Raw genomic sequence first — 21,601 nt, 5'->3', positions numbered from 1 at the left:
AAAAAAAAAAAAAAAAAAAGAATCAGATTGTGTGTGTGTGTGTCTGTGTGTAAGTAAGTAAGTGTTAATTCTCGAAAAAGTTCTTAGCTGGGGATGATTTAACCAGCCCACCCCTTCCTTGCCCCTGCCCCAGGGACATTTACCAATATCTGTAGACAGTTAAATTTACGCCCTGGTGAAAGGATGTGAGAGCTTTGCTTATTTGTACCTTTAGTTACTTTTTTAAAAAGTATTTTTTTAAAATATTTTTTGTTTATTTGACAGAGAGCAGAGTGAGTGAGAGAGAGCACAAATGGAGGGGAGGGGCAGATGGAGAGGGAGAAGCAGATTCCTCGCTGAACAGGGAGCCCAACGAAGGGCTCGATCCCAGGACCCCAGGATCATGACTTGAGCTAAAGTCAAACGCTTAACTGACTGAGTCACCCAGGCGCCCCATAGTTCCTTTGAGACAGATGGTTTTTAACTGGATCCCGTTTCCTTGTCATCTGTCAAACGTTTATTCATCTTCCAGAGTGAAAGGATCCTGACCCGATTCCCCTGGCATTTTGTTATATTACTTAGCTCACCATGTATAGTACTTTCATAAGCCTTTTTCTCTCCCATCAAGGACTGTGATTTTTTTTAATTTACTTTCATCGTCCATTTCTAATGTGGTGGCAGTTCAGTAAATGATGAATGCATGAATCTATTGCATCTCTTTGATTCTGTTTCCTATGTCTTACATTATCTACTGACTTAATAGAGAACTGGCTGATGGACTATACTGTTAATTTTGATCTTATATTAACTTACCAAAAGCTTTTGAGAGTTTGAAGTTACAGAGGAGCACTGGTGTAAAGAAGACAGGTACAATTGATAATGGTAACGTCGGCTGGCTTGTTAATATTTTCTCTTGAAGGAGAGAATAAAGCTCTCAAGTCCTACAGCTATTGAAACAGAGAGAAATGCTTTCTAAAATTTGAACTTGGTTAGTGATTAAGCTTAAAATCCACTTCCCACCTCCCCCACCCCCCACCCCTTAAATATCAACATCATTACCTTGAACATGGAGGACAGTTGCCTTGGACAGGGACGGCTGAGGCACTTGAAGGCCACAGAAGCAATCACCTACTTAACATGCACTAGTCAGCCTTTGTGAAATATCACCCCTGATGCTGGGTGCTTATCTTTTATGGAACAGCTTGCAAATCCTAATTGTTTTAAACTGGCTCTGAGGAAAAGAGACTTGGAATCAATAAATTATAGCTCTCATACATACAAATGTGCATCATTATAATGAAGACAGTCTGATGGTTCTTTAGGTCAAATAACAAAAGAGGTGGACTTGAGTTTGCAAAGACTCCCCGCCAGTCCTCCTACAGGATTGAACGCAGTTTTACTCTCTGGTCGTTGTTCAGGTTTGCATATGGACATTTGTTTTTGATGGATCCTCAGTGGGAGTGAATTGATGAGGGTTCATTTCTTGCTCTGGTGGCTGTCTGTCTTCTTTATAAGGTTCATTAAGACAGAAGCAACAATATTTATGCCTTTAAATACTGATGTGTTGGGAACAGCTAACTAAACTACTCTTAGAATTGTACCATCTGGTTTCAGACCAAGAGCTTTCTCTAAGACTGTGGAGACTTTCACCTGAGGTCACCCATCTTAGTCCTTTCTAGAGTTTTGGAAAAAGCTCAGCATCTGAGAAGCAGACAGCATGAATATTATCATTTTTCTCATCATTGAGAAATTTTATTGTACTAGTAGGTGGTAGTAAGCTGCAGAGAACATTTACTGCTTTTTCTTCAGTTGAAGGAAATGCCTTTCTCACCTTTAGCCAGGATTTAGGTGATTCAGCTTCTTTAAATTTTTCTTAAATAAATAAATAATTCTTGAAAGAGTTCTTTGGGCATTCTTCAATTTTAGCAACTCTTTTTTCTGTCAACAAATGTCACACTCAAATTTCTTATGATGGAAGAGTTCTAATCCAACTGAATTTTCTTCTTTTAAATCTTTAACCATAATGATAGATTTTTCTTGAGCATACATTATTTTTCTACTCGTCTTAATAATTTCTCTTTGGGCTTCAAATTGTAATTGTGATTAAATATCGTTCTCAGACCATTTTTAGTTTGTTTCCCAAAGCCGAATTTGATTGTGTAAGCTCTGTCAGTGCACATTAGTATACTTCCACATAGTCCTTCAGCTTTTCCATTTGTTCCAGTGTTTAGAATGTTTAAGAGAGTCCGTTTTTGAATCTAATGACTGTCCTTCAGCAAAATTGCAAAGATAGAGTCATACATGATGAAAAAAATTACTCTTTTAGCTCATAAACTCATGATAAATGGTTTCTTTGGTCAGCCAGTATTCTACAGTATGCAACAGTAGACATTGACATTGTGATCCCATTTCTTTAGCTCATCAGTTGGTGAGGACTAGTGACATGACCCCACTTAGGTAGGTGTCAGGGGACTGAGTAGTTGATCAAGAAAGTTGCTTGGGAGAAGGAAACAACTATCAAGAAAAAGGGAGTTCTGAATCCAGCTTTTATTTAAACACGTCTTCCAGGCTGTCATCCTGTTATTAATCTGTTACCTCTAAAGGTTATGTTTATATTTTTCTTTCTTTTAAGTATATATTATATTTTTCTTTCCGATTATACAGTCATTGTGGAAAATTCAGGAAAGATAGGAATGTTTCAAAACACAGAAATTGACTATAAATGCTGGATGGTAAATATACTTTTGGTTTATTTTCTTACCCTTTTGTTGTTGCCTTTTCCTGCTCCTTTAAATTTGTTTACTGATAAATTTTTTTTTTTTTTTTAAGATTTTATTTATTTGAAAGAGAGAGAATGAGAGACAGAGAGTATGAGAGGGAGGAGGGCCAGAGGGAGAAGCAGATTCCCTGCCGAGCAGGGAGCCTGATGTGGGACTCGATCCCGGGACTCCAGGATCATGACCTGAGCCGAAGGCAGTCGCTTAACCAACTGAACCACCCAGGCGCCCTAAATTTGTTTACTGATAATTTATATTCACATATAGACAACATATAATGTTTATTACAAAATTCATAGTTTTGTCCTTGTGTTGCTATTAAATGTCTCCAGAAACAGACTTTTTAGTATCTGTATACTGTTTCATTGCATGAGAGGTACTGTATTTTAACCATTCTTTTATAATTTGAAATTTTTTAAATTTTACCTCTATTATAACTTCTCAGTATATGTCCTTACATATATCCTTACATATAAATTCTGTATGTATTCAGATGATTTTGTTAGGGGAAATTTTTGGAAGTGTAGTTAGTAGGTGATAGGTACAAACTGCCCTTGATACATACTGCTTGCTGATAGCCAGACAAGTTTGTATCTATTTACACATTCCCACTAGGACAGTAGAGGGATGCTCTTTCCCTTAAAACCTGGCTAAGCATAGACATTATTATTTAACAGGAAACAAGTCAATGGGCTAGAAAAGCATCTCATTGTTTAATTTACATTTTAGGTTAATTAGGTAGAACAGTTTTTTTTATAACCATGCGTAGTGTTTACTTATGTGACCACTCTCAATAAACTTTTATCAACATGGAATAAATCTAGTGCTCTGGGTACAGTTTCACTGGGGAGAAGTTTTCAGAGGCCTGGTCAATTTTCATTAATGCCACTGATGGTAGGATATACGATATTTTAAAAATTTTTTAAAATTGTAATGTAAAATAAGACAGTCTTAATGGAATAAAGTGTGTGTAATTGTCACTTACTGCTTTGTGCTTTTCTTTTTTAGTCAGTTATATTAGGGGCTCTTCAGAACTATTTTAATGGATCTCCCTATATTCACTCCAGGTTCTGATTATGTGGCTGGCATTAGCTTCTTGCCAATTCTAGTAGCTGCTCTTTTCTCTTTTGTTTCTCTCTCTGTCCTTCAACTCTGTGTCTGGGGAGTGGTGGTGTTGGCTGATGAGACATGGCATCTTTTGATAAGGTTGGGTCTCTGCCACCACAGCTGCCTTCTGTGTTGTGACACTTAGGGTAGGTGCTCTCTCAGCTTTGAGCGTCACGTTTGACTTTGTGAGTTGTCAGTAATAGTTGGAGAAAGTGCTCAGTTTTTATCAACAATGAAAATCTAATTTCTGTTTTTATTATGGATTTTTTAATGTCTCTTCAACATTTATGACACTTATGTATAATTAAAGTGCTTAGATGGTTGCTGAATGTTTCATGTTTTGTATTAAAAAAAGCCATGCAGAATTCTCAGATCGATTTCATCTTACATCTTGATATCTTTACAGGAGTTCCATCAGATGCAGGAGTTTGAACATCTTTTATTGCTCAGAGTAATTGAAATTAATAGCCGAAGACTTTGTGTGTGTGTACCAGTGAAATTCATGCTGGAAAGTGTGATTTTTCTCTTATTAAAAATATGTAATCCCTAGTAGGGGTAAGTGAGAGGTCTTTCTTTTTGTATTGTGTGACAATTACACATAATTTAGTTCAGTTCTTTATTTAATGCTGCTAAGATTTTCTGTTTTAAAGTTAAATTCAGATACCTCATGTTTTCACTTGTTAATATTTATCAACTGATTATAATGTGTGTTTCTTAAGAACTTGACTGTGAGGAACATACACCTGCAGTAAAAGTATAAAAATATGGCCTGGAGAGTTAAACACAAAATCATGCTATGGTTGTCCTGATGCGAGGCAGGAATACTACTGAGTGGAGGGTGGGGTGGAAAGGTACTAAGACTTTATTTAAAATGTTCTAAATATTTTATTAAAAATATTAGAAGGACACATGTCAGAATTGGAAATAATAACTATATTTTAAATTTTGTTAGGTAACATACAGTGCAATATTGGTTTCTGGAGTAGAGTTCAGTGATTCATCAGTTACATACAACACCCATTGCTCATCACAACAAGTGTCCTCTTTAATACCCATCATCCATCTAGCCCGTTCCCCATCCATTTCCTTCCATCAACCCTCAGTTTGTTCTCTATCGTTAAGAATCACTTACGGCTTCTTCTTCTTTCTTTTTTTTTTTAAATTAGTTTCAAAGGTAGCATTTAGTGATTCATCAGTTGCATATAACACCCAGTGTTCATTACATCATGTGCCCTCCTTAATGCCCATCACGCAGTTATCCCTTACCTCCTCCCGCCTCCCCTCCAGCAGCCCTGTTTGTTTCCTTAAGTTCAGTGTCCCTTATGGTTTGCCTCCCTCTCAATTTTCATCTTATTTTATTTTTCCTTCCCTTCCTCTATGTTCATCTATTTTGTTTAAGTTCCACATATGGGCGAAATCATATGGTATTTGCCTTTCTCTGACTTATTTTGCTTAGCATAATACCCTCTAGTTCCATCCATGTCATTGCAAATGGCAAGATTTCAGTCTTTTTGATGTCTGAGTAATATTCCAGTGTGTGTGTATGTGTGTGTGTGTGTGTGTGTGTATGTGTATATGTATACATATACAAATATATATATATGTATACACATGTATACACACGAACACACCACATCTTCTTTATCCATTCATCTGTTGATAGACATCTGGGCTTTTTCCATATTTTGGCTATTGTGGACATTGCTGCTATAAACATTGGGGTGCATGTGCCCCTTTGAATCACTACCTTTGTATCCTTTGGATAAATACCTGATAGTGCAGTTGCTGGGTTGTAGGGTAGCTCTATTTTCAACTTTTTGAGGAAACTCCATACTGTTTTCTAGAGTGGTTGCACCAGCTTGCATTCCCACCAACAGTGTAAGAGGGTTCCCCTTCCTCCGCAATCTTGCCAACATCTGTCGTTTCCTGACTTGTTAATTTTAGCCATTCTGACGGGTGTGAGGTGGTATTTCATTGTGGTTTTGATTTGTCTTTCCCTGATGCTGACTGAGTAGTTTTTCATGTGTCTGTTGGCCGTTTGTATGTTGTCTTTGGAGAAATGCCTGTTCGTGTCTTCTGCCCATTTCTTGATTGGATTATTTGTTCTTTCGGTGTTGAGTTTGATAAGACATTTGCAAATATCTTCTCCCATTCTGTCGGTTGTCTTTTGGTTTTGTTGACTGTTTCCTTTGCTGTGCAAAACCTTTTTATCTTGATGAAGTCCCAATAGTTCATTTTTGCCTTTGTTTCCCTTGCCTTTGGAGACATGTCTAATAAGAAGTTGCTGTGGCCAAGGTCAAAGAGGTTGCTGCCTGTGTTCTCCTTTAGGATTTTGATGGATTCCTGTCTCACATTTGTCTTTCATCCATTTTATGTTTATTTTTGTGTATGATGTAAGAAAGTGGTCTAGTTTCATTCTTCTGCGTGTGGCTGTCCAATTTTCCCAGCACCATTTGTTGAAGAGACTATCCTTTTTTTCCATTGGACATTCTTTCCTCCTTTGTCAAAGATTAGTTGACCATAGAGTTGAGGGTCCATTTCTGGGCTCTCTATTCTGTTCTATGGATCTATGTGTCTGTTTTTGTGCCAATACCATACTGTCTTGTTGATTGCAGCTTTGTAATATACCTTGAAGTCTGGAATTGTGATGCCACCAGCTTTGGTTTTCTTTTTCAATATTACTTTGGCTATTTGGGGTCTTTTCTGGTTCCATACAAATTTTAGGATTGTTTGTTCCAGCTCTATGAAAAATGCTGATGGTATTTTGATAGGGATTGCATTGAATATGTAGATTGCTTTGGGTAGCATAGACATTTTAACAATATTTGTTCTTCCAGTCCATGAGCATGGAATGTTTTTCCACTTCTTTGTGTCTTCCTCAATTTCTTTCATAAGTGTTCTACAGGTTTTTTTTTTTATTGGATTTTAAGATTTTATTTATTTGTCAGAGAGCACAGCATGGGGAGCAGTAGGCAGAGGTGGAAGCAGGCTCCCTGCTTAGCAAGGAGCCTGATGCAGGACTCGATCCCAGGACCCTGGGATCATGACCTGAGCTGAAGGCAGATACTTAACCGACTGAGCCACCCAGGCACTCCTGCTCTGTAGTTTTTAAGAGTACAGATCCTTTTCTTCTTTGGTTAGGTTTATTCCTAGGTATCTTAACGGTTTTTGGTGCAATTGTAAATGGGGTCGATTCCTTGATATCTTTCTTCTGTCTCATTATTAGGGTATAGAAATGCAACTGACTTCTGTGCATTGATTTTATATCCTGTGATTTTGCTGAATTCCTGTATCAGTTCTAGCAGTTTTGGGGTGGAGTCTTTGGGGTTTTCTACATGGAATATCATGTCATCTGTGAAGAGTGAGAGTTTGACTTCTTTTTTGCCAGTCTGAATGCCTTTTTTTGGTGGAGGTGGTTGTTTGATTGCTGTGGGGACGCCTTGCAGTTCTATGTTGAATAAAAGTGATGAGAGTGGACATCCCTGTTGTGTTCCTGACCGTAAGGGAAAAGCTTTCAGTTTTTCCCTGTTGAGGATGATATTCATTTTGAGTTTTTCGTATATGGCTTTTATGATATTGAGGTATGTTCCTTCTATCCCTACACTGCAGAGACTACTCGGTCGACATCAGGGAAAGACAAATCAAAACCACCACGAAATACCACCTCACACCAGTCAGAATGGCTAAAATTAACAAGTCAGGAAATGACAGATGTTGGCAAGATTGCAGAGGAAGGGGAACCCTCTTACACTGTTGGTGGGAATGCAAGCTGGTGCAACCACTCTAGAAAACAGTATGGAGGTTCCTCAAAGAGTTGAAAATAGAGCTATCCCTACACTGCAATGGTTAATCAACAAGAAAATGTTGATTCTTCCTGCTTTCACTAATGGAGAATGCTGGAAAGTACTGAGAGTAAACAATTTTAGGTAATGTGGTATCAATTTATGAGATATATACATAGGAAGTGATTTCCTAAGTTTAAAAGGTGAACTTTATATTTAATATTTCTCCTCAAATACATTCTTTTGGACTTAAACAATTGTGATCCAAGAAAAGCAGAGCTAAATAATTCTGGTTCGTGTTTCCTGATGTGGGAGGGTACTACACTATAGGCTCTATATACCTTTGGACTTGTGGGCAAGAGATGGGAGGCACAAAACAGAGGAGATAGGTGCAGCAGGGGGTTGAGAGACCTGCACAGGGGATAGACAGGAGTCTGACAGCGTAATCTCTGGCCCTTTCTCTGCTGTCAGAAGTTGGATGTTCTGTTGATTCTTTCTCTGATGTTACAAAGACAGACTGTATTTCACTTAAAAAAAAAAAAACCAAAAAAACAAAAAAAACGCTAAACTTACAGCAAAGGTCCTTGCTTGTTTATCTTTTTATTTAGTTTTATTTTATCTAACGTTTTAAAAACATAACTGCTTTCATGAATTGCTCTAGGATCTATTTATATTTAGCAGATTCCCTTTATTTTTGTTTTAGACGTATGGTCATGTACTTCCCAGATATACTGAGAATAAAGATCCAAAAAGTCCAGAATAGTCTAGATCATTAATGAAATTTTTCATCACATGGTATATAATAAGCCAGAAAAAATGGCCATATAGATTTTAGGAAGATTATAACAATGTTAAAGATTATTAAGCCTCCATTAAGCAAAAAATGAAATTGGAATACTCTGTAAACTTCCACTTTTGATCAATGAGTGTTCTCTGATGACTTTCTGTTCCAAATATATTTTTTTTCTTCAAATTCCATAAAAGATTCTCTGAAACTTTTGAGGTTGTCTTGCATGAAATAATTTTCTTTTGCATTAAGTCAAATATTGAGGTAAGGATGGGGAGAAAGCATATTTAGAGAATTTTCTACTGATGAAACTAAGGATGTTTGGCTTTCTGTTTTGGTGGAGATGTTCAAGATGCCATCTTCTCACATATTTGTTACTATGGAATTTGTACCTCTGTTATAGCATTTGTTTAATTTTGTATTTTAAATTAGGGTGCATGGGGGGCGCCTGGCTGGCTCAGTTTGTAGAGCATGGGACTCTTGATCTCAGGGTTGTGAGTTCAAGCCCCACATTGGGTGTAGAGATTACTTAAAAGTAAAATCTTAAAAAAAGTAAGGTGCATGAGAGTGTTCACTATACACTGAATGGGCTTCTCTTTTTTTTAGGTCCATTCTGTGAGTGTTGTATTTTTGTTTAAAGACACACATATTCTTATAGCTTGGTAGAATGGACTTCAGACCAATATTGAGACCTGCAGGTCCTAGCTTAAAGAATAACTTTTTTTCAATTGTAGAGATGCCAATCTACCTGTCCCTTCTACCTTGCAGTGTTGTTAGTAAGATTAGGTGAGATACTATACGTGAGAGTGCTTTTAAAATTTCGGAGCATTGCACAAAATTAAGGGATTATTATTATTTGTAACCATGACTAAAATCATATCTGAGGAATTGCTCTCTTATAGCAGAAAAAACAAAGGAAAGAGAATTACATGGGGAATTGACTTGTGTTTTCAACCTACATGTTTAGAAATTATGATATGCCAAAGGACTAATGTAATACTTAAAAAGATCAAAATGCAAATGGTTAATCTCATATTTCCATGCTCTTTACTATTTGATTGACCTTGACTTGGCTTCATTTTAAGGATTGTGTACATCAATGGCAGAATCCTCCAGCGATTCAGACCACTTTCGCTCTCGTGATCGATTGAGTCGATGGACTGCCAGGTCAACATACAGGGAATCTCTAAGTCGTCCTACAGTAGGTGTCACCAAGAAGGTCAACACTATAACAAGTACTTTACAGGTTAGTTAAACTATGGTTGCATTTAGTAGATTTTAAATAGTTTAGGCTGAGAAATAGTTTTGGTCAGCATATTAGTTTTTTTTACTGCTGTAACAAATTACCACAAAACTAACTAAGTAATTATAATTAATAATTAAAATAGCAAAGTTATTTTTTATAGTTCTGTACATCAAAACCTGACATTGGTCTTATTGGACCAAAATCAGGGTTCAGTAGGGCTGCATTCCTTTCTGGAAACCCTAGGGGAATGTCTGTTCCTTTGCCTTTCCCAGCTTTCAAAGACTGCCCACATTTCTTGAGGCCCTCTTCCTTCATCTTCAGAGCCAGCAAGGGTGGGTTGAGTCCTTCTCACGTCACATCACTCTGTCTACTCTTCTTCCCTCTTCTACTTTTAAGGACACTTGTGATTACCTTGGGTTCACCCAGTAATCCACGATAATCACCCTGTCTCAAGGTCCTTAAGATACATATCTTATATACAAAAACCCTTTGGCACATAAGGTTACATATACACAAGTTAAGGATTAGGACTTGGGCATCTTTGGGGGCCATTATTCTGCCTAACACAGTCAGTAAAGATATTTGAAATTTATGATAGGTTGTGGAAGTGTTTTGGGATAAGGCAGTATGTCCAAATAAAATGTGTGGGAGTGAAACGAGTAGGAATTACCACAGATTAGTTTCTTGTGGCCATGTGCCCTTAGAGAAGTTGCTCATATTTTGGCTAGGCAGATTATTCATGGATGAACAATACTGAGATGTCATTTTTATTCAGAGGCTAATTTTTGACTGCCTTTGGAATTTTGAATGGAGGCAGTTTATATCCTCTCCATGGAAAGGACTTGGGAAAAGAGGTGGGGGAAGGGTAACACAACCAACCTGGGCAAAAGAAAAGAGTTTTTTTCCTACCTGTTAATCTCTTATTTTTGCTTTGCCTGGATAAGCAAATTGCTTTGGATTAGTATGCTTAGATAAGAAGAGGCTAATTTATGTTGGAGAGGCCATAATTTGACTTAAAACTCATGAAGTCTTTCTTTTTAAGCTTATGTAAACTAGCATACCATTGGATTTTTAGAGTACAGATCCTTATACTTTCCCACCAGTGAGACACATTAGTAAGTATATATTTTTGAAAGAAATGCCTTCATTAATCTTTCAGGTAGAATCTGGTACATTTGGGTAGAAACCCTTTTTTTGTGATTAGAACTAAATTTGTTGTTTATAGCTAAAGGTTTAAAGGATCCTTTTTTTTTTTTCTTTTTTCCTAATCAAGTTCTGAGGTGAAGTTATATTTGAAATAACATTGATCCTAATGATTTGCTTCTCTTATACATAGTCTACTAGGTTTGTTCTCTCAGGATTCCTTTTCTATAAAAAAGGTGTGAATTAGTTGAGGTGCACGAATTAATAATGAAGAGTCTTTTTGTTGCCAACTGATTATGGAACCTTGGATAAGGATTTAAATTGTGTGCTTCAGTAAATTGTGGATGGATTTGGGTTTCTCTCTCAGTGGTTTTAATATTTATTTGATTTATAAAGTATATTAATATCCACCTTAAGTATGATATAAATCGTACTTTTTGCAAATGGTTGTCTTAGCTATTTGACATACTGCTAAGGCTGAGAAAAACACTGGAACAATTAATAAAATCCATTTTCTTTTTTAAGGACACCAGTCGGAACCTGCGACAAGTAGACCAGATGCTTGGACAGTATCGAGAATATAGTAATGGACAGGCGGGTGCTATAGAACATGTGAGAATGTTTACATATGTTTGCATTTTTTCTTAGCTACCTTTTTGAAAATCAGTTGTTGAGAATTAGGGAGGTGAGATAAAGGATAGAACCATTGTGAACAGCTTTAGCTTTTAGATTACTTTATTATTTTTTAGTAGGTTAGCTTGTCAAATGGATTGCCAGCTAGCTTATATAGATTAGATTCTATTGAATTTGAAAGTTTAAAGTCAGAGGAGGAAGAATTCAGGACATTAGTTAAACTGAGACTTACTAAATTTGGGCCACTGTTACCCCTCATGGGAGTTAAGAATTTTATGGATGGTTTATTTTAAAGTAATATGTGTTCATTGTTTAAATAAATTATAAAACCTCTCTTAGCCCTTCTTAGTTCCACTCCAAAGAGGCAACAATTTGACGGTTTCTTGTATATCTTTCTGAGCGTTTTCTATGCATGTATACCTATAAATACTTTATTAATAATGAGAATTAATTTTTTGCTTTTTAATTTATTAGTGAAAACTTAAGCAGTATTAGCTAGTAGCAGGCACAAACCTACTTTCTAATGCTGAATACTAAATGCTTAATTATGGTAGCAGATTTCCTTTGATTGGAGGAATTGGGAAATGGTATTAGGTAAACTTCTGTATAGATAAACATTTAAAACACAAAATGTATTCTGTGGCATTAAGCCTCTGTGGTAGGCCTAGAGTTGAAGAATGTTGAACTCTGGGATGTGGTTTTATATATGGGAAGTAAATAAACTCAACAGGTATTTCATTTTCATCTGAGTTATAAGTATGTAGAATGCAAAGCTATTCATTAAAAATAAGACATAGGAAGCAAGAGTCTTTCCTTTTGCTTTAGGTTATTCTTTGGTCTACAGTCTCTTCGTTCATTTCCCCAAATTCTTGTTCTATTAAAACAATTGGTTCTCAATGATTTTTCCCTGCAGCATACTAGAAGAGTATGTCATTCATTGCCTTATATTAGATTTACTCATTAGAACAATGATTTTTACCCTGCCACCTGTAAATTACCTGTGGGAATATCTGCCATAATCTGTGGGAATATGTGTAAATTGGAAAGAATATTTCTCACAAGTGATTCTGATGGGCTCTTCAATGAAAATTGCTTTCTTAGCATTAAACTGCTATGGAATATATCATAACCAAAAATGAGGGTTTTTGTCTTTATTTTTTATTATTATTTTTTAAATCAATGTGTGTCCTGTTTAGGGAGAGACTCTGAAGAATGATTTTTTTTTTTCTTTTGGTGGCTGTGCTGTAACTCATACCAGTCTTCTTGCTATAGAACCTGCTGTTTTTTTTTTTTTTTCTCCTAAACATCCTGAAACAGGTTTATCCAGTATTTAACCAGTGTTCAATTGTTAAAAAATTTCTCCATTCTAAATATACATTGCTTTGTTGAAATTAGCATTTCTTTTTTTAAAATAGAAGAGATTTCCTAGAAAATGAGCAAATTCTTTTGCTCTAGGGAAGACAAGAATTTTTATTATTAACTTAGATTTTGTAAATGATTCTGTTGCTAAACCTCAGGAAATGGATAAATGAGGTGTGTGTGCATATATATGCATATTTAGTATCTGTTTTATTGGGATTTAACTTTGTGAACCTAATTTGCAGTGGGTGAGGGGAAATACAAATATTTAATGTAGCGTTTCCCTCCTGGGATGATCTCCCCCAACAAGAGAACTGTGAGAATTACTCCTGTTGGTTTGTAAGGCCTAAGGGTCAAGAGTCATGTTGGGTTACCTTTTTGATGACTTTTCCTTGAACTATAGCATAATTTCACCTTGTTCCTTTAAATCTTCATAACTGCCAATCCTAGATTTACTTCTTCTTATATGTGAAGGCCTCTCTACGAGGAGTTGAGCAGTGTTAAAGCATCGGTGATGCAGTCCATGGGGTCTCAGAGAGAAGTAGCACACCTCCCTTTTCATGTTTCCATATGCTTACTAGGACATCCCAGGCACTCTTTTATATTACCTAGTTGAGTTCTCTCAATAATCCTGTTAGGTAGATACTATTATTATCCTCATTTACATGATAAAAGAATCGGGGCACAGAATGGTTGCTAACTTGCCCATGGGCTCAGGGCTAGTTAGTGACAGAGCTGTGGATAGGATGTTATCCCGAAGCTTAGCATCAGGATTCATTTACTTCGCTGAGTCATGGTTGCTCACATTTGTGTGATGCTGTGAGTTCATATTTCTGAAAATTGGGATTTTGGGTTCAAAGTTTGAAGGCTTATGTACTTTATGATGATAACCTAGATTTTGGAGATTATATTAACTGATAGAAAAACAGAAGCCCACTGTCACACAAGTCATTAATGTTATAGCTGATACAATGTCCAGAATGAGAGTTAGTAGGAACAAATCCAGAAACAGAATTGGGAAGAAATATGGCACTGAGCTAGGACTGGCATTGACAGATTGTCAAAGTTGGCGGTTCTAGCTGCCACTTAGGCAATGTGGAAAGTTCTGCAAGTTGCCTACATCAGCATCAGTTTTTCCCTTCCTCCTAAATAACAGCCATTGATTTTTCACGAGCCTTTTTTGCAGCTGCTTCAGCCAATGAGCCATATTTAGTTGGATAGTATGTCTTAGGGTCTTTGGGTGCAATGAACTTAATGACTTTATGGAAGTGTCATCTTACATTATTTCTCATGCGTAGATTTCTTTGGAGGTCTGAGAACATTTGGGCAAAAGAGGACCTGTGGGGAAGGTTTTATTTGAAAGCTTACTATGAAGATTTGGAACGTACTGTACTCCCGTATATAATAGTACAGTTGATAAGCCTAGTGTTTAAAATATTTCTAGAACTATGTGTTCCTATTCATGAAAGAACAGGGTCTGTTTTTGTGTTAATATTATAAAAATGGAATGCCCTCAAGGAAGACTATTAAAAAAAAGAGAATATTCAACATAAAAAGTTAATACCTTCTGCAGTAGAAATTTGGATTGCAGCTGAGGCTACACTAGTTACTATTGGTTATATGAGAAAAATACAGTTGTCTTGATTCAGATCAGCAGACTGATTAAGTTCATTTTTAAGGTAAAGATTGATGAGAATATCGTAATAGCAAATTAGAACTTAGAGACTTGCATTAATAGGTAATTTTTCTTCTAATTAAGTACTCTGATTAAAACTTCCCTTTGGGAGTAATAGGATGTTACCATCTGGCATATGGACTTTGAAAGAATTTGAATGTTAAATAATAAAGTTAAGTTTTTTTCTTGTATTCATTGGGTTTCAGTTCTCAAATATAGTGACATCCCAGAAGGATAATGGTAATGGTTTAGGGCCAGGCACAAACCACTTGTAATATCCCAAAGCTGAAGGTTATCTGCCCCTTGTTTTCCTGGCTGAGTTTTACTAATTGTCCTGAAGGTGAGAATTATTCAGTTTAATGTTAAGTAGTAAGAGTCTATGGGTAAAAAATTATAATCAAGCAGTTAAATTCTGCTACCACCTTCTTTTTGTAAATATATTTTGGATCTTAGGAATTAGGTTCTTAAAGTCTTATATTTAAAATTATATTACCAAGTCCTTCATGAAATTGCTGGACAGGAGAATAATTTTTATAGAATTTTGCTTTGAGGCTAATGGAAAAATGTAGACTCTGGAGTCAGATTTGAAATTTAATCCTGATTTAATCCTGAAACCATTTTAGTGACTTTGGACAAGGTATTAAACTTTTCTGAACTTGAATTTCATCATCTGAAAAATGAACATTGTCCTATATCCCTCATTATAACTAACAGTTATTAATGTGGTCACACTGTTTAGACACTTGCTAAACATTCATGTTTTTGTTGTTTCTTTAATTCATCCATTAATCCTTACCTTCAAGCATTGGCTATGTTCTTAATGTAGTACTTGGTATATTCTAGGCACTCAGAACAGGTTACTTTCCTTTCTTTGAATTCATTGGGCCTAAACCCAGTTTCATTTGTGTATCATTGTGACAATAAACAACATAATGTGTTGCAACACTCACAGGGATATGTATGTCTGATTATTTTGACTTCAAGGTATATGCTAAGTTAAAACATACAAAATATTGCTTTTTGTCTATCTTCTATTCATGAGTATAATGTCTATTAACACATTCCATGAGTGCTCATTTATTGATACTTAAAATATTACATACAAATATTTTAAAAATACTTCCAAATTATTAGAATGTGTATGATATATGGGCTTTGAATATATGATTTCATTTAAAAACAAAATAGTTACATAAATAAAAATGATGTATCATTTGAAAGGGAATTTCTCAATTTCGGGAATACTATTATGGGCTTATATTTCCATAAATCAGCGTATGGAGAGAGGTTAGGCAAAGCACCTGCAGCTAATGATCTTTTGGTAAATAAAAAATAAAATAGTAGCAACCATTTTAAAAATACATTTCAGCAACAGATGGTGGGACCAGAAAAATATGCAAACCATAAATTTACACTCTTGTTTAATTTTTTAAAACTCCTCCTCCTCTTCCTCTTTCTTCTTGTTTTTAATAGTAGAAGACAAATAGACTGTAAGGAACCAAAATAGAGCTGATACAATTAACTGCTCTACAACCAATATATTTTGCAGTCTGTTGTCAGATAAACTTTGGCATTCTGTAGAGAAATAGGCAGTGAAGGAAAGCCAGGCATAAAAGCACTTAATCAAAGTGCCTATGGATGACATCATTATCCTGGACAGAATTTTTAAAATGACCTCTTTTCTGCTTGCACTTTTGCCCTGGATTTTGTCAAGCTGACCTCTATCATTTGTAAATCGAAGTACTTCAATTTCTTTTTACATGTCATTATTGTAGATACATCTAAACTTATAACACAAACTTTCTATGGTCACTGGTGCTATATATATTGTGAATGTTTGCTAAATACTGACTCTTTAGTGTTAGGTGAAAACAAAACTCAATCTTCAGGCAGAATGTTTTCCAGTTTCTGCTTAACTATGCAAATTTGCATGGATTTCTGTAGAATCTGTTATGTTAGGGGACGTTTTTTTCTTGGTATGTAAATAAGAGACAATTTAGAGTAAGAAAAGTATCTGAAGAAACTAAATGGGATCTTTACATGGTTTCCAAAATTCAAGCCTACTTTAAGATGTATTTATTTGAGAGAGAGAGAGAAAGAGAATGTGCATGCATGCACACACGCACACAAGCAGGGGGAGGGGCAGAGGGAGAGGGAGAGAGAATCCTCGAGCAGATTCTGCGCTGATGCTCAAGATGGGGCTTGATCCCAGGACCCTGAGATCATGACCTGAGCTGAAACCAAGAGTCGGCCATTTAACCAACTGAGCCACCCAGGCACCCCCAAGCCTACTTTAAAGTGCAGCACTTATAATTTTTACCAAGGTTTTTTTTTTTTTTTAAGTTGTATTTTTCATTTGTATGGAAGCTAATTATTTGATGATTATTTGGTAGCTATTATATGTATATGTGAATAATGACTAGTCCTAGTTTATTTCTATTATGGTCTCTGGAATAACGGTAAGTATCTTTTAAGAATTTTCTAGTGACTATTTTTTGTGTGATTTTCTTTTTCTCTCTCAAAATGAGCATAGTCAAGGATGGAATTAGTTTTGCTGTGAATGTGAATTTGTGAGATACAATGATTATTAGTGAAGCAGTTACTGTTGCTCTATATTTACCAAGAAAGTTTATACATGTGGTTCTTTGCACATGTGTTCTTTGTTTCTCATTTTCTCTTATTGAAGCCAAATTTTATTGAATGATTTATTGCTTAGGCATTTCTGATACTGTTTGTGGAGTTGGTGCCTAGTTTCCTACTGTTTACTATTGCTTGGAAACCTTACCTTCCTACGACCGGTCAAGAAGTTTGCTATTAAGAATTTTGGAAAGTCAATATTTTTAACCTAAACAAACCAGAGTTCCAGGCCCAGGTAGGTAGAGTTAGCATATTGTTCACTGGGTATTCTATAAAACCACTACTGAATGCACGGAGCAGCTATTTGAGGACTCTGGAAAGTAAATACAAGCAGTCCTTGTGGCTTGGTTTTGATATGCATGAGTTTCATTCCTCAGTTTGGCCAAATAACACCGGTCCCCAAACAACACAATTTGAATTTCAGTTAACAAAGTTTAGTAACTATGAGTAACTGCAAAAAGTACACACTTTGCTACTAGCTCTTCAGTTCACATATTACTATGTAAATAAGAGATGACTGCTTTTGAAGTCTGTTGCTGATTGCTCACAGATAGTAAAACATATAGTTGTGTTACTTTCTTGCCTTCTAATGATAAACCTGTGGTGTGCTCTTTTACAAAAATAAATAATAAGGGATCGGCTGATAGTAAAACAATAAAGTGAAAAGTGATAATGCTGGAAATGAAATGTGAATCATATTATGAAGGAGTTCTTTGTGGAGTTATAAAGAAATAGCTGCTGTTAGTGGGAATATCGATACTGTTGCTATTCAAGAGTCCCTAAGTATACAGCCAGAGGAATTTAGTGAAATCATTTTTAGGGAATGATAAATTCTTCTAAAGAGTTTATCCAGAGTAAAACATCCCATTTTTTCATTCCATTTATTTTTTGCTCTTCTATGCATTGCCTACAGTCATCCTAGAAAAACTATATACTGAGCAAACTAATCTTCCCCAGGCACTGTTCTAATTATTTTACATACTGTCTTATTGTGCCCTCAAAAAACAAAACAAAACAAACAAAAACAAAACAAAACTGAGAATTTTAGCTGCTGTGGTGTGAACTATGTGGATAAGAACAGAAGCAGAAGCAAAAGTAGCACCTCTGAGGAAATCACTGCCCGGCTTCCCTCTGGTCTTTCTGAATCATGATGCTTTCAGTGATCACACCTCTTATTTGGACTACCCATTGACGCCTGGATGACTCCCTTTCATAGACTTGCTTTGCACTGTGGTCAGTCCTTTAGAGTTATATACTCTTTTTTCAGTTCATTAAATTTGACTTCTGTTTTGTCTCTAATTAGAGTCTTTCACATAGAGCCATCACAGAACTTTCAGAGCTCTGTGAGAATTTTAAAGTTTTATATTTTTATTTTATTTATTCATTCCTTTATTTTTAGAGATTTTATTTATTTATTTGACAGATAGAGAGAGCACAGGCAGGGGGAGCAGCAGAGGGAGAGGGAGAAGCAGGCTCCCGCTGAGCAGGGAGCCCAATGCGGGGCTCGATCTCAGGACCCCGGGATCATGACCTAAGCTGAAGGCAGACACTTAACCGACTGAGCCACCCAGGCGCCCTGATATTTTTATTTTAATGTTAATCTAAAAGCTTATGTAGTTTTACACAATTTCATTTATCTGCTAGTTTCCAAAATAATGAGTTGGTTTCCTAGCATGCTCAGTAGTGACCAGTGGTTTTTTTTCTCCTTTGAAGATTATTAACTCACAAATTTATGCATATTTGAAGTGTTTGAATCCATTGTAGGTAATATTTCCATTGATGCTCAAATTATTTCATCATTGCCTAGAGGGAGAGTTCTTTTTTTTTTTTTTTTTTTTTTTTTAGATTTTATTTATTCATTTGAAACACACACATACAGAGAGAGAGCATGAGCAGCGGGAGAGGCAGAGGGAGAGGGAGAAGCAGGCTCCCTGCTGAGCCAGGAGCCCAATGATTCCAGGACCCTGGGATCATGACCTGAGCTGAAGGCAGACACTTAACCATCTGAGCCACCCAGGCGCCCCTGCCTAGAGGAGGACTTCTTGACTTCTAAGTTTAAAAGCATGTCTTGACAATTTGGATAAACTATTTTATAATTGCCATTCAGTTTCAGTGCCCAAGTTTTATTTGTATTCGTACCAGTACATAGTAGTAATGTTTCAATTATTTTAGTCTAATATCAAATGAATGGCAGTAAATGAATAGACCTAATATGTAAATAATACATTCATCTCAAGTTGAGGTGAAAAATATGGCATAACATATTCTGTGATGCTGCTTTTCCAGTCTTTCAGATAGGGGACATAGGTGGAAAATGGAACCATCATTTGGTACCTGGACGGGTAGCCATGCTAAACTCTTAGAACCTGTACTACTGGAGTCAGCACCACAGTCTTGTGTGGAGCATTGACTTAGCGTTCAGCAAAACAACATCATCCATCATAGTACATTAATCTTAAATTGACTTTTATTAGTGTTTTTTTTTTTCCCCCCATTTAATTTCAAGTTTGATTTGTTTTGGCACCTAGTTAGGGGTTAAAATCCTGAAGAGTTTAAAACAATTTTTATAATTTTATTATTTCTTTATCTCTGTGTTTTTATGTTTTAGGAGTTATCAGATTTGGTTTCATATATCACAATTAGATTTTATGCAGTATCTCTTGTGTTATTGCTACTTTAAGTGTAGGGTTTTTTTTTTTTTAAAGATTTTACTTATTTGAGATTGAGAGAGAGAGCACAGGCGGGGGTGGGGGGGTTGTCAGAGGGAGAGGGACAAGCAGACACCCGCTGAGCAGGGAGCTGGACACTGGGTTTGATCCCAGGACCCAAGATCATCACCTGAGCCCAAGGCAGATGCTTAACCAACTGAGCCACCCAGGTGCCCCATGAAGTGTAGGTTTTAATTCAATTATATTTTCAGTTTTGTATCTTAGGAGGAGGACCTGTTTTTGCCATGATACTTGTAGGAGTAATTAAAAAATATTTGTCTCATTTACCTTTTACATTATAGTTTTTGGTCTTTATATATCAGCCTGTTCATCTATTCAGTGGTGTATGATAGATCTTTTTAGAATTTTAAAATGAGGTTGCTAGGTAGTTTGTCTAACTTTTTATCTTATTTCTGAAATGATTAAATTTCCAACATTTGTTATTACTTCTAGATTTTGGGGTAATGGATCATTTCTCTTATTCTGTAATATTTTCCATATGGTTCCATGATGGGGTTTTTTTGTTGTTGTTGTTTTTATTAGTAGGGAGTGTGTGTGTGTGTGTGTGTGTGTGTAAATTCATTTTATTCATCAGCATTTAGCTACAGTTTAGGATTTGTTAGCAGTAAGCCCACATGAAAAGGATGATGGCAAGTTCTCCTTCTGGCATTGCTAGATAAGATTATTTTGGATAACCTCACCTGTTCAGAACAACTAGAAAGGCAAAAAAAAAAAAAGAAAAGTAAAAAGTATTATGAATCTATCAGAGAACAACCAAGCAAGTGAGGGATTTTGTAGTCTAGATCTGGTAAAGATCTGTCAAAAATGGAAGTCCAGAAGGATGAGTTGTGCATTTGTGACTCTTCTTCGTGTAAGGCGGTCGCTGATTTCAAAAGAGATGGCTTAGAAGCAGAGAGGATAGGATCAGAGCTTTCCATAGACTGGAGAGGCCAGAGAGACCAAAACTGGAATTCAGGAATCTACAGGCTTTCATTGGAGACACCAAAGAATGATAGCCTAGGAAAAATGATGAGCTGAAAATGAGAGAAGTGATGAACTGAAAATAGACCTGTTCTGATGGGGGCAGAAGCCCAGCTTTGAATCATCTTGGTTCCTAACTAGATTAAGGTTATTTGGGTTTCCTAGTGACCCTAGCCTGACTTCCTGCTAGAAGCAAAACCAAATCCCTTCTGGAGGAAGATGTCATCATCCAGAGCTTTAAATAATCTCCACAATTTTTCATATACAATGTCTATTGCATGATAATCAGGCATAAGAAAATATAAGAGGTGACTGAAAATCAAGGGAAAAAACCAGACAATAGAAACATACATAAGAATATAAAAAAAATTCTGATTAACCTGTTCAAGAAATTAAAAGACAAGATTGAGAATTTTGACAAAGAATTGGAAACTCCAAAAAAGAACCAAATGAAAATTACAGAAACTGAATAATATAACTAAAATAAGCAAATAAATAGACCAATCCTGTTAAAGTATGGATTAAATAGCAGTTGGTATTACATTGAAGAGAGAATTAATGAATTAGGCCAGCATAAGATACCCAAAAAAGAAAAATGGACAAATGAAAGGATGAATAATATAGAAAAGAGCATGAATGACATATAGGATTTGGTAGAAAGATTACTTGAATATAACCAGATTTTCAGAAAGAGAGGGAGGAGAGAAAGGGCGGAAACAATGTTTGAAGAGATGATGGCTGAGAATTTATAACACAGGAAAGATATCAAGGTAGAGATTCCATGATC

The 21,601-nt window shown here is 36.0% G+C and overlaps 1 protein-coding gene across 1 annotated transcript in view; it reads left to right on the top strand.

Moving 5' to 3' along the window:
- Positions 1–21,601, top strand: part of CEP128 (centrosomal protein 128) — a 419,635-nt gene that overhangs the window by 10,241 nt on the left and 387,793 nt on the right. Inside the window, exons 3-4 of the mRNA XM_032405704.1 lie at positions 9,518–9,678; positions 11,347–11,433. Of these exons, the coding sequence (XP_032261595.1) occupies positions 9,532–9,678; positions 11,347–11,433 (234 nt within the window). The 5' untranslated portion in view covers positions 9,518–9,531. The remainder of the gene's footprint in view (positions 1–9,517; positions 9,679–11,346; positions 11,434–21,601) is intronic.

This window comes from Phoca vitulina, unplaced genomic scaffold, assembly GCF_004348235.1.
Source record: "Phoca vitulina isolate PV1807 unplaced genomic scaffold, GSC_HSeal_1.0 scaffold7, whole genome shotgun sequence".
NCBI classification, from domain to species: domain Eukaryota; kingdom Metazoa; phylum Chordata; class Mammalia; order Carnivora; family Phocidae; genus Phoca; species Phoca vitulina.
This window is presented reverse-complemented; position numbering and strand designations above follow the sequence as displayed.